Here is a 12,334-nt window from a genome sequence, read left to right as displayed (position 1 = left end):
TTATGTAGGTCCTTCTGAGTCATTTTGACACTTTTTGCTTACATGGCATAATGAGTGTATCACACTCATTGCTGGGCTCGTGAAATGGTTCTTTAATTATTTTTTTTCATCTTTTTCCCCATTTCCAGCCACCATTTTACCCAAGTTAAATTTCAGTCATTGTGAATGAACAAAATAACGGAGTGAATTTCTGTAAACTAAACTAAAAAAAAAGTTGAACTAGCAAAAATCTTCCATTTACAATCAAGCTATTTATTAGGTTAAAAAAAAACGATCATACTTTTTTTTTGGTATAGAAATGGTTTGTTTTGCAAAAGGTATTTGGAGTAGGAGGCGACGTGTGGTGGTAGGGGGGGGGGGGGGTATTCAGGAGGAGGCCTGGGTTTTTCTTTGTTGGGGAAGGGGGGGATTTTGATGCCCCGAGGGGTGGGGTGGTCTGCAAAGGGATAGGGGAGCCGTTGTGGTGGTTGGTGGGGTGGGGGGTGGATATTTGGAGAAGACAAACCTTGGGGGTGGGGGTTTGCTTTTATTGATTGAAATTTTATTTTATTTTCTAATTATTTGGGTCATGTGTCATTAATTCATCGGTCATTTTTTATTTTTACTTAAAATTAATTATTTTAAAATTACTTTTGATGCAAATGACAAATGTCGTCATTTAGTTCATCACTTTATACGTCATTCGCGAATATAATACACACACATTATATACTTTTGCTGATATTAAAAAAGGTGTCAAAATAACACAGCGAGACCCTAAATGAGGAGTCTAAAATGAACATCGCTCAGTTAAGATGTCTAACCAAAACATGATGCCAACTTTAAGGGATCACCGATGGATTAGGCCTTTAGTTTATTAAAACCGATCATCTATTTTCCAAATAAGCAAAAAGTAAAAGATGAACACAGAAAATATACACACTTGAATGATTGATAAGGATATATATATGGCCCAATTGGATTTGAAAAATAATTGAAGTTGTATTGGATTTTACCTCCAATTGCATTACCCACCAAAAAAAAAGAACAGAGCTCTACAGAGCACACAAAAATGGCGGAAAATAGCAAGAAGTTGCATATTGCAGTATTTCCATGGCTAGCTTTTGGTCATATGATTCCGTATTTAGAGCTTTCAAAGCTCATAGCTCAAGAGGGTCACAAAATTTCATTCATTTCTACCCCGAGAAACATTGATCGTCTCCCACAACTTCCACCAAATCTCGCCCCCTTCTTAAATTTCATCAAAATTCCTCTGGCCCACGTCGAAAAGTTACCAAAAAACGCAGAATCCACTATTGATTTACCTTATGAGCAAGTCAAGTACCTCAAACTTGGGGTTAATACCTCAGATGGTCACTCAACTATCCACTTTTGCCTCAGAAAGTCACTCAACTTTTAATTTTCACTAAAAAGTCACCATGTGAGTGACTTTCTGAGGAAAGACCGGATAGTTGAGTGACCATCTGAGGTATTAACCCCTCAAACTTTGCTCAAGATAGACTCAAAGAACCCATTGCTAAGTTTCTCGAAGAATCAACTCCTGATTTTATAATCTTCGATTTTGCTTCTTATTGGGTTCCTTCAATTGCTTCAAAATTCAATATATTGAGTATATAGCAAGAGTTAATGGAAAATGGAGGGAAGATGAAAAGAGAAGAACATAAAAAGTTGGGAACTTGAAAAGTCCTCTTATGCTTTAGTAAAAGGCATTTGTCCCTCATCGGTGGAGGAAAGAAAAATAGAAGAGTTTAGATAGAGAAACACTTCTATTAATTGTTAAAAGGGTTGGAAAGAGAGAACCCCCTCACGTCGTCGTCGCTTGGCTTTGGCTTTGGAAAATGATTGATCGAGAGATTATTTTGTGGACGAAGTTCGTTTTAATTATTTATTTAATTAATTAAATTAAATGGCCAAAACGTTTCACGTTTCAATCCGACTCGGATCCACGCGCGACCCATTTTATTTAGATTTCCCTCCGCTGGAAATGACTTTTCTGAAAGGTTGCAACTTTCAGGAACAGTTATGACCGTTTGAAAGGTTGCAAACTTTCATTAATGGTCGTGTGGATTCTGAAAGGTTGCAACCTTTCGGAACCAGTTCCTCTTGGCTATAAATACCATTGATTCTTCAGACTTTTTCCTTACGAATTTTTTTGATTTCTTCCTCTTCTTCTGCACAAAGTTTCTTCGTGTACTTTACTGTTGCTAAGTGGTTCGCAGACACCAAAAGTTTTGGGTATTAGTACATTGGTGATTGAGATCATTCTATCTTGGGAGGACATATTCCAAATCAAACCTCGAATACTAGAGGGGAATAATTTCCTTAAGAGGACACTGTGCATTCAGTGGGCTTGATCTTTTCTATTCTGTTTTTCCAGATTCTGGTACATTGTTACAAATTTTAGTTTCTGAATTAATTTATGTTCTTCTGTTCTTCACTGGTTCATTAAACTTTGATGACTTCGTGTTTCTGCAAAGTTTATTGGAATCAGTACTACTGGTTTTTTAAACACAGATTGGTAACACAATATTTCCACCGATTATTATTTTAGCATATTCATCGTTGCGGTTCTAGGTTTCACCGGACCAGTGCAGGGATTGAACAATGATTATGAAATTCGAAAGACGCCGGAGAAATACTCCGTTCCCCAAAATGGATTCCGTTTGAAACTACTGTTGCTTTCAAGCTTTTCGAAGTTTTGAGAATCTTTGAAGCTACCATTAAGGGTGAGGAAGAGAACGTTTCTGATGCTTTTCGTATGCATAAAACTCTTGAACTCTCTGATTTTGTTCTTGTAAAGAGTTGTTCGAAATTTGAATCGAAATGGTTGAAAGTTATCGGAGATATCCACCGGAAACCAACTTTTCCAGTGGGCCAACTTCCGACGACAATGTATGAAGATGATAACACGAAGATTGATGCATGGAGAGAAATAAAATTGTGGCTTAATGAGCAAGAAAAGGGGGAAGTGACTTACGTGGCATTTGGTAAGAGGCAAAATCGAGTCAAAATGAACTCACCGAGTTAGCGCTTGGGTTAGAGCTTTATGGGAAACCGTTTTTTTTGGATTTTAAGAACTAAAATAGCGCTTGGGTTAGTGCGTCACTCTTTATGTCTTGTTGTTAATTTTGCATTTAGTTAGTGGTGGAATATACGAATAGTTTATTACATTTACGAGTAAATTTAATTTATTATTTAAATTAGGCGGAATGATCTGATGGACCATTTTTACTTAGGGATCCCTTTTTACTTAACCATTTATCAATTGAACTTTTAAATTCATTAAACACAATATATCAAACCCCTCTGACCATGCTTATGTGACATTAAGAAGAAAGAGTTGGCGAGAGAGTGTAACCACACGCATGTAAAGGCAATTGAAGTAAATAATATTTTTTTAAAAAAAGTCTTCTTCTTCCCCTCACCTCACCTAACCTTCTTCAGTCATCCCCCACCCCTATCCCCATCCCAACCTTCTTTTTCAGCCCACCCGCCACCCCAATCCCCCTTTTCAATCATATTTGCCCTAACCCCTTTTCCAGCCATCCCCAACCCCATATCCGCCCCAACCCCCTTTTTCAGGCTTCCACTATCCTCCACTTCATCTTTGCCTCAACTCCATTTTTCAGTCAGCCCCACCCTATTAGTAAACCTAATTCTGTTCTCTTCTTTTTTTTTTTTTTTTTTTAATTTCCATTTTAGTTTCACCTAATAACACCATTAAAGATTAAAATTTTCAAATACAAAAGGCTTACAAAGAAAGGAAAAGAAAAGGAAACAAAGGAAGATTAACTTAGATCTAATTTAAGATTCAAGATTTTCTTTCAAGGTTTTCATTTTCAATACCCCTCTTCTTCTTTTTTTGTATGAAAACAAGTTTAAATGGAAGAAAAAGAGACTGAGGGTGTAGGTGATGGTGGTTGTTGGTCGGGAGAGGTGGACGGAAGTTGGAGGAAGGTGAGAGAAATAAGAATTTTACTTTAAAGAATTATTTTACCTTTTATTTAATATTTTAATTAATAATTTTTAAAAATAGTTAATGAAGATAACTATGACGTGTTATTAATTTATGTGACATGGATTTGACATGTCATCTATTTAAGGGAGAGTGACTACACACATGATATGAGGGGTTTAAAAATCATCTTTCGATTGAGTTTAAGGGTTTAGTTGGTAAATAGTTAAGTAGAAGGATCCACAATACAAACACATACAAGTATAAGGGTCCATTAAATCATTTTGCCTTTAAATTATGATATGTTTGATTGAATATCTGAATATATAATTGTATTCGAAAGATTAATTTAGATTAGTTGATTAATGAATGATACATAATTACGATGAGAAGTCGAAACAATTAGATAAAGCATATATTAGGAATAAAGAAATAACAACAATATATTATTGTTACCAAAATGAATTAGGTTTCTTCATAATCATGACACTTAGAGAAAAGAGAGAAGGCCCAAAATAATCCCTTATCTTTGGGTTAAGATTCAAAGTCATTCTTAAATTTTCACATGGAGCACTAATAGTCTCTTATGTTTGTATTATTGGTGCACTTTTTCTTCTCCCCTAAACTTTTGCCTATTTTTTAACTTTAATTTTGTTCATAATTTTATGTAAGGAATGTCCCATCGTCTTTTTATATATTTAGTAGAAATAATAATTCTATGTGAGAGAAGGTGAGAAGAAGAACACTTTATTCTGTTCAATATAAATATTACTGCAGCTAAACTAAGAACATTTTAGCATATGACATTGCAAAAAAAGAAAAAATTGTACTATTGTACGTAAAATCGTCGTGATGAACCTTTCGACTTTACCTGCAATACGATTTCTACTAAACAAAATAAAGTATTTTTCTTCTCTCAATCTCTCACGTGGAGTTATTATTTCTACTAAATATATAAAATGACAATTAAACATTTCATACATAAATTATGAATAAAATCAATGTTAAAAATTAGGCAAAATTTTGAAGGAGGACCAAAAGTGCACCAATATTGCAAACATGAGGGACTATTAATGCTCCATGTGAAAACTGAAGGATGACTTTGAATCTTAGCCCAAAGATGACGGACTGTTTTAGGCCTTCTCTCTAGAGAAAACAACATATATTATGAATAAAGAAAAGACAACAACATATTATTGTTACCAAAAATATTCTTCTTTCTCCCTAAAAAATAAAGATAAATTCAACGTAGGTAACTTGTCTTTTTATGAAAATAATTGACAATATTATAACAGGAATAGAACCTAAATTTCACCATAATCTCAATAGAAAACATGAATGTTGAACTATTAATCCACATATGTACAAGCTCAAATTGGTGATAAATGATGAGATGGAAAAAATTTAGGGAATTTTATACAAATTTCATAGTGTTAAGAGCTAAATACATCTCAAAACGTTTCGGTATATCGCATCCCGATTTCGGATACATCGCCAACGTTCAGATACATCACGTTTCGATTTTGAATACATAACTCAACGTCTCGATACATCACGTAAAGTGATGTATCTAAAAATAGGATAGAGTACGGATTGTTATAATATTTTCAAATGGTAGAAAATTTTAAAGAATATGATAAACAACCACAAAAAAAAAAAAAAAAAAGCATATTGCAGTATTTCCATGGCTAGCTTTTGGTTTTATGATTCCGTTTTAGAGCTATCAAAGCTCATAGCTCAAAAGGGTCACAAAATTTCATCTATTTCTACTCTGAGAAACATTGATAGTCTCCCAAAACTTCCACCAAATCTCGCCCCCTTCTTAAATTTCGTCAAAATTCCTTTGCAATGCATAAGTCATTTACTTTATGAGCAAGTCAAGTACCTCAAACTTGTTCAAGATGGACTCGAAGAACCTATCGTTAAGTTTTTCGAAGATTCAACCCCTGATTTTATAATCTTTTATTTTGCTTCTTTCTTGTTCCTTCAGTTGCTTCGAAATTCAATATTCCATCGTGTTATTTCAGCATATTCATCGCCGTGTTTCTGGGTTTCGTCGGACCTGTGCCGGGATTGAACAATGATTATGAAAATACTGACATGTATTTTTTTTCTGTTTTACGCCACTTTTGTTTATTTTGTAGAGCTCCATTTCATGATCTAAGGTCAGAATTTATTATTTTTTAAAAATTCTGGCTGGATTACTATATTATTATATTGGTTTTGTCAAATCATTTTAGTATGTACATTTATATTGATGGTTGGTTGATTGTTTGCCACTTAGAAAATGCTATTAAAAATCGCATCTATTCACTTGCATTTTGAGTGTTCTTTTAGGATGTAACATTAATAAAAATCCCATCTATTCACTTGCATTTTGAGTGTTCTTTTAGGATGTAACATATTAATGTTTTATAATGTTTCATATTGTATTGTATTATTTTTGGTCGTTATATAATATCATATATCAACAATTTAAATAATAAACCTACAAGAAATGTAAGTTATATGGTAGAGTTACTATGAATTTAAACGATGAAATACAATCAAATTTTAAATAACAATCAAATATGATATTTGAACTAACAATATAATACAATATATGACAATTAACAACCATCCCAACAAGGTGTTAGGAAGGTCAACTTATCATGCATGCAAGGGTGTGTATCGGTCGGTTTGATTCAGTTTATATATTATCGGTTTGGTTTATCGATTTTTGGTTATTAAATATGCTAAACCAATAACAAATCAATAAGATATTCTTTATCGGTTTTTGGTCATTAACAATTCGATTTTTGGTTTACCCAATAAGACAATGCTCATAAAATAAATATATGATTTCTCACTTCTCTAACAATTTGACACGTTACAGTGAGACAAACAAATCAGTTGTAAATGCTTTGATATAGTGAAACAAGAAATATATTGAGAAATTGTATCAATAAGAGTAGAACAAAGGCTAAAACATGTTACAACCAAAACATAATATGGAATTTCTGATGTAAAGTAGAAGTACTATGATGTGTGAAGTCTGTAGACTGTAGTGTAGAGTACTCATATAGTGTCTAGTTATGTTAAATTATTAATATGTAATATTTATGAAGGGTATAGTTGTAACTTATTATCGTTTTAATGGGTTATTGAGTAATACTAAAAACTGATAACTCAATAATTTTTTTTATAAAATCATTTAAAATCCGTTAACTCAATAACCCAATAGCAATGACCCAATAACATTTTTTTCAATTTGATTTATTGGTCGATTCAAATTTTACATACCCCTACATGCAATTACAACAACCCATTAATACAACATTTAACGATTGTTACACTATCTTTACTCTTCCAACATTAACTCATTTTTATTAGATTATATACATAGACTTGTCCAATTCTTTGGGAGTAGAGAAGAGACCAAAGATAAAAATATTATCCCTCCTATATTCTATTATTGAGTTTTCTTTTTAATAAATTTTTGTTAGTTTCCGTACTTGTAGCCTTATACTAGAAGAACTTGTTGGTTATCTAAAAAAAAATGAAGAAGCCACTGGTGCTTTAAACATTTTCGTCCAATCAAGGGATAAATGCTATGTTGTTGGAGGAGAAGAAGATGACGTATTTGATACCAAGAGATGAGTGTGACGGGTAGTTCACTCATGACTCGGTGGCTGAGTCGGTGAGTCTGGTACTTGTTGAAACAAAGGGTGAGATTTATCAAGAAAAGATTAGAGAGGCAATTTTTTATGTGACGAGCGAAGACAAGATAATTATGTGGAGAATACAGTCTTGCTCAAAAGCAACAATAACACTTTATTGAAATTTTGAGACGGCCAAAAATAAAATATGAAACTAAATCCTAAGTCAAGGACTTTAATTTACTATCGGGTTATCGGTTAACCCATTAAGAAAAAAATCTCAAACGATTAAGAACCGATAATCTGATAATTAAGAAAATCAAAACCATTATAAAAATCGTTAAACCACTAAACCATTATCAATAAATCAATAAAAAAAAAATCGGTTTGGGTTATCGATTTCAGTTCGATTTTGAACAACCATACTTAGCACAAATTATTAATTGCGTCCCTAAACTATTGATAATCTTAAAAAACACTTCTTTACTTGACTAACTAAATTTAGATACATCTCAATCTGCCACATGACATAGCAAATGGTCTCGAACTATTGTAGGAGTATGTGACTCTTAATAAAAAACTGAGATAAGTGTCAAAAATACCTTAAACATGGCGAGAATTTAGGAGTGTATTTCACTTATGTTGTAAGATTGAAAGTGTATTTAAATTTAGTTAGTCAAGTAATTCAGTGTTTTAAAGAATGTCAAGAGTTTGAAGATAAAACTAATAAGTCATACCGAATTTAGAAGTGTTTTCAATATTTCGTGTATTTTAAAATTGATCAACTATTTTCAGAAGTATAAGCACGTGAATAATTGATATAGATGGCCCGATTGTTATAAATTGTATCTCCAATTGCATCACTCACACACAAAAAAAAAACAGAGCTCTATACAACACACAAAAATGGCGGAAAACAGCAAAAAACTGCATATAGCAGTATTTCCATGGCTAGCTTTTGGTCATATGGTTCCATATTTAGAGCTCTCAAAGCTCATAGCTCAAAAGGGTCACAAAATTTCCTTCATTTCTACTCCTAGAAACATCGATCGTCTCCCAAAGCTTCCACCAACTCTTGCCCCCTTCTTAAATTTCGTTAAAATTCCTCTGCCCCACGTTGATAAGTTACCGAAAAATGCAGAAGCAACTATTGATTTACCTTATGAGAAAGTCAAGTACCTCAAACTTGCTCAAGATGGACTCAAAGAACCCATTGCTAGGTTTCTCGAAGAATCAACTCCTGATTTTATAATCTTCGATTTTGCTTCTTACTGGATTCCTTCTATTGCTTCGAAATTCAATATTCCGTCCGGTTATTTCAGCATATTCATCGCCGCGTTGCTGGGTTTCGCCGGACCTGTGCCGGGATCGAACAATGATTATGAAATTCGGACGATGCCGGAGGAATTCACCGTTCCCCCAAAATGGGTACCGTTTGAAACCACAGTTGCTTCCAAGCTTTTCGAAGTTTTGAAAATCTTCGAAGCTACCTTTAAGGGTGAGGAAGAGAACGTTTCTGATTTGTTTCGTATGCATAAATCTGTTGAAAACTGTGATTTTTTGTTTGTGAGAAGCTGTTCAGAATTTGAACCAGAATGGTTGAAAGTTGTCGGAGATATCCACCGGAAACCGGTTTTTCCGGTGGGACAACTTCCGACGACAATATATGAAGATGATAACACGAAGATTGATGCATGGAAAGAGATAAAACTGTGGCTTGATGAGCAAGAAAAGGGGAAAGTGATTTATGTTGCATTTGGTAGTGAGGTAAAACCGAGTCAAAACGAACTAACCGAGTTAGCGTTCGGGTTAGAGCTCTCTGGGTTACCATTTTTCTGGGTTTTAAGAACTAAAAGAGGGGAATCTGATGATGAATTGATTCAACTACCAGAAGGGTTCGAAGATCGCACAAACGGAAGGGGAATTGTGTGCACGAGTTGGGCGCCACAACTTAAGATACTGAGTCATGACTCTGTCGGTGTATTTTTGACTCATTCAGGATGGAGTTCAGTAGTTGAAGCAATACAATTTGAGAAGCCATTGGTTCTTTTAACATTTTTGGCCGATCAAGGGATAAATGCTAGGTTGTTGGAAGAAAAGAAGATGGCGTATTCAATATCAAGAGACGATCTTGACGGATCGTTCAATCGTGACTCGGTGGCTGAGTCACTTACTTTGGTACTTGTTGAAAAAGAGGGTGAGATTTATCGCAAAAAGATTAAAGAGGCAAAAAATCTTTTTTGTGATAAGACACGACAAAATAATTATGTGGAAAATTTATTAAGTTATCTTCAAAATTATAAAAAGGCTAAAATATGAAATGGGAAGAAAAACTTGAGCTTAAATGCATTTTTAAATAAATGTAATGTTAGATTTTATGGGTAGTAATTATCTGCACCAATAAGGATTTTTAATTTTTATTTGAAGGGTGGTTTAGTATATGTACCATGTATGCAATATTTGTAGTGTAAGAATTTCCTGTGTGATGAATAATATTATTATTATTGCATTTAGTTAGTGGTGGAATATACGAATATATAGTTTTAAATTTTTTTGAGTAAATTTGATTTGACATTCAAATTATAATGTGCTTTAATTGAATATCTGAATATATTATGAAGTATTAGTATTAGATATTTTTTACTCAAACATATTAGTCCAACAAGATAACATGTGCTCTAGCATATTAAAGTATACCAATAGTATAAAAATATTTATAATATTATTAGTGTATATGAGTTTACGTCACTAAATTTCCATCGTATGCATGTGTTTATTTGAAATCAAGCTCGTTGGTTGTTGCCTCGTGTATATTCAATGTTCATGTATTGTTCATTGTAGGCTTAGGTCTACACATATTTATATTTTGAGCTACGCCATATTGCGCACACATCATGTAAATTTTGATGCGATATTTATTTAAGATATCATGTATACCTTATCTTTATAAGCTTATTAACTCTGCTTGATCCCGTCCTCCGCAAAGACATCACAATCTTTTTTTCCTTTTGCAATGCTTTAATTTTCTATTCAATTATTGAGATCTTCGGATTATCTAACAACTTTTTTTTAGTGTGTGTGGGGTGGGGATTGGCTGTGGGGGTCTTGTCTCCCAATGTTATTATTTTTTCAGGGGGTGGGTGGAGTGGGGATCTCAATATTACTTGGAAGATTTTATCCTTTAAATAAGTTATTTAATATATATTAATAGTATATGTAAAAAAAAAAAAGTGTGTTTTTGATAGTTAATTCAATTATAAATGTAATGTGTTTCTTAGTTATCAATTTATTACTTGATTTCTCAGATGTTCACTCAACTACTAATTTTTATCTCAGAAAATGATCTTTCTTCTTGATATTTTTTTCCGACATGTGAGACCCTAGGAAGGAGAATTAGCGGCATGTCCTAATAGGGCCTCTTAATTGGGCTTAGCATCTAATCGGACTAAAATTTAAAAATGGAAAAGGCATAAATCCCTCCCCCCATCCACTCCATCCCGAAGTTGTCACGAAAAGTCAGTTACACACTTAAACTATTGTGACAACTTATTACACACCTGAATTACTTAAAAGTGAATTTATTTGAACATTGATGCACATACAATCAGTCTCATGATGAGAAAGTTTTTCACACTTGCACCACGTCATCACCATGTCACTGCCACATCAATAATTACGTCACATTTTTTAAAACAAATATTCATGTCACCCAATTTCTTCTTCTTCCCTATACAGCATCAAACCCACCATTAAAGTACTACCATTATTGCTATTATCACCAAATTCACTTCTCCACCACCATAGATTTCACCACTGGAATCTTCCCACAATCATTCTCATCATAAAAAATCGATTACAACGATCATAAATTTAACTAAATTCACCATTAGAATCACATCACTATCAATGAAATTCATCACAATCATAACCATAAATTCAGCATTTACATCAATATCACGAATTTCATTGTTATTTTTGAAATTAAAAGTCATACCACCACTAATTTTACCACCCATCACCAAATCCACTACAAAAAATTATCACAATTACTAATTTCATTCAAGCTTAAAGAGGAGAATGGTAAAAATTTGCAATATTTATTTGTAAAGATTTTAGTCAGACAATTGATAAACTAGTGCTCGATTTACTATTACTGATTTTGAAGAAAATCTAGAGAATTTTTCTGAGAGAAGAAAGATCTATAAACATGCATTAAAAAATTGAATTTTGTGTAAAAATCCAAAAACTTTTTACACGAAAAAGAAAGATCTGAAAACTTCTTATTTCAAATGCTCTCAATCAACAAAAAAGACAAAAATAAATTGAATAATCAGTGCTTGACTTGACGAATTTGACATGGAAATAGTAAGAATTGACAATTTTAGATGTGAAATTTTCCGAGCAGTGAACCTAATTATTTGAATAACTTCGTAAACTTTGCGATGAATTTCTATCCCGCAATGTTGTTTTCTGTTTTTCTCTTGAAAATTTATCATGAAAAAAATATATTTTTAACATTAGTCATAGCAACAAGAGTGTTTGTGATAAGAAAAAATGGAGGAAGAAGAAAAGAAGGGTAACGTGAAGGAGAAGGGCGAGGGTGGAGAAAAAATTGCCTTTTTTTTTACTCAAATGCGTCTTACTTATTTTTTATTTAATCTTATTTTCACGACAGCTTTGAAGGTGGTATTAAATTTATTTTTGAATAGTATAGGTGTGTAATAGATCGCCTAAATAATTT

General features: G+C 33.0%; 1 protein-coding gene and 1 pseudogene across 1 annotated transcript; both read left to right on the top strand.

Moving 5' to 3' along the window:
* The first annotated feature begins 1,051 nt into the window (after positions 1-1,051).
* On the top strand, positions 1,052-7,594 carry LOC125836995 (UDP-glycosyltransferase 91A1-like; annotated as a pseudogene).
* A 905-nt stretch (positions 7,595-8,499) lies between these two features.
* On the top strand, positions 8,500-9,912 carry LOC125837233 (UDP-glycosyltransferase 91A1-like). The gene has a single exon (XM_049516388.1). It carries the CDS (start codon positions 8,500-8,502, stop codon positions 9,910-9,912), a length of 1,413 nt encoding a protein of 470 aa, XP_049372345.1.
* Positions 9,913-12,334: the final 2,422 nt, after the last annotated feature.

Source organism: Solanum verrucosum, unplaced genomic scaffold, assembly GCF_900185275.1.
Source record: "Solanum verrucosum unplaced genomic scaffold, falcon-dt-bn FXZP01000165.1, whole genome shotgun sequence".
In the NCBI taxonomy this organism is placed as follows: domain Eukaryota; kingdom Viridiplantae; phylum Streptophyta; class Magnoliopsida; order Solanales; family Solanaceae; genus Solanum; species Solanum verrucosum.
This window is presented reverse-complemented; position numbering and strand designations above follow the sequence as displayed.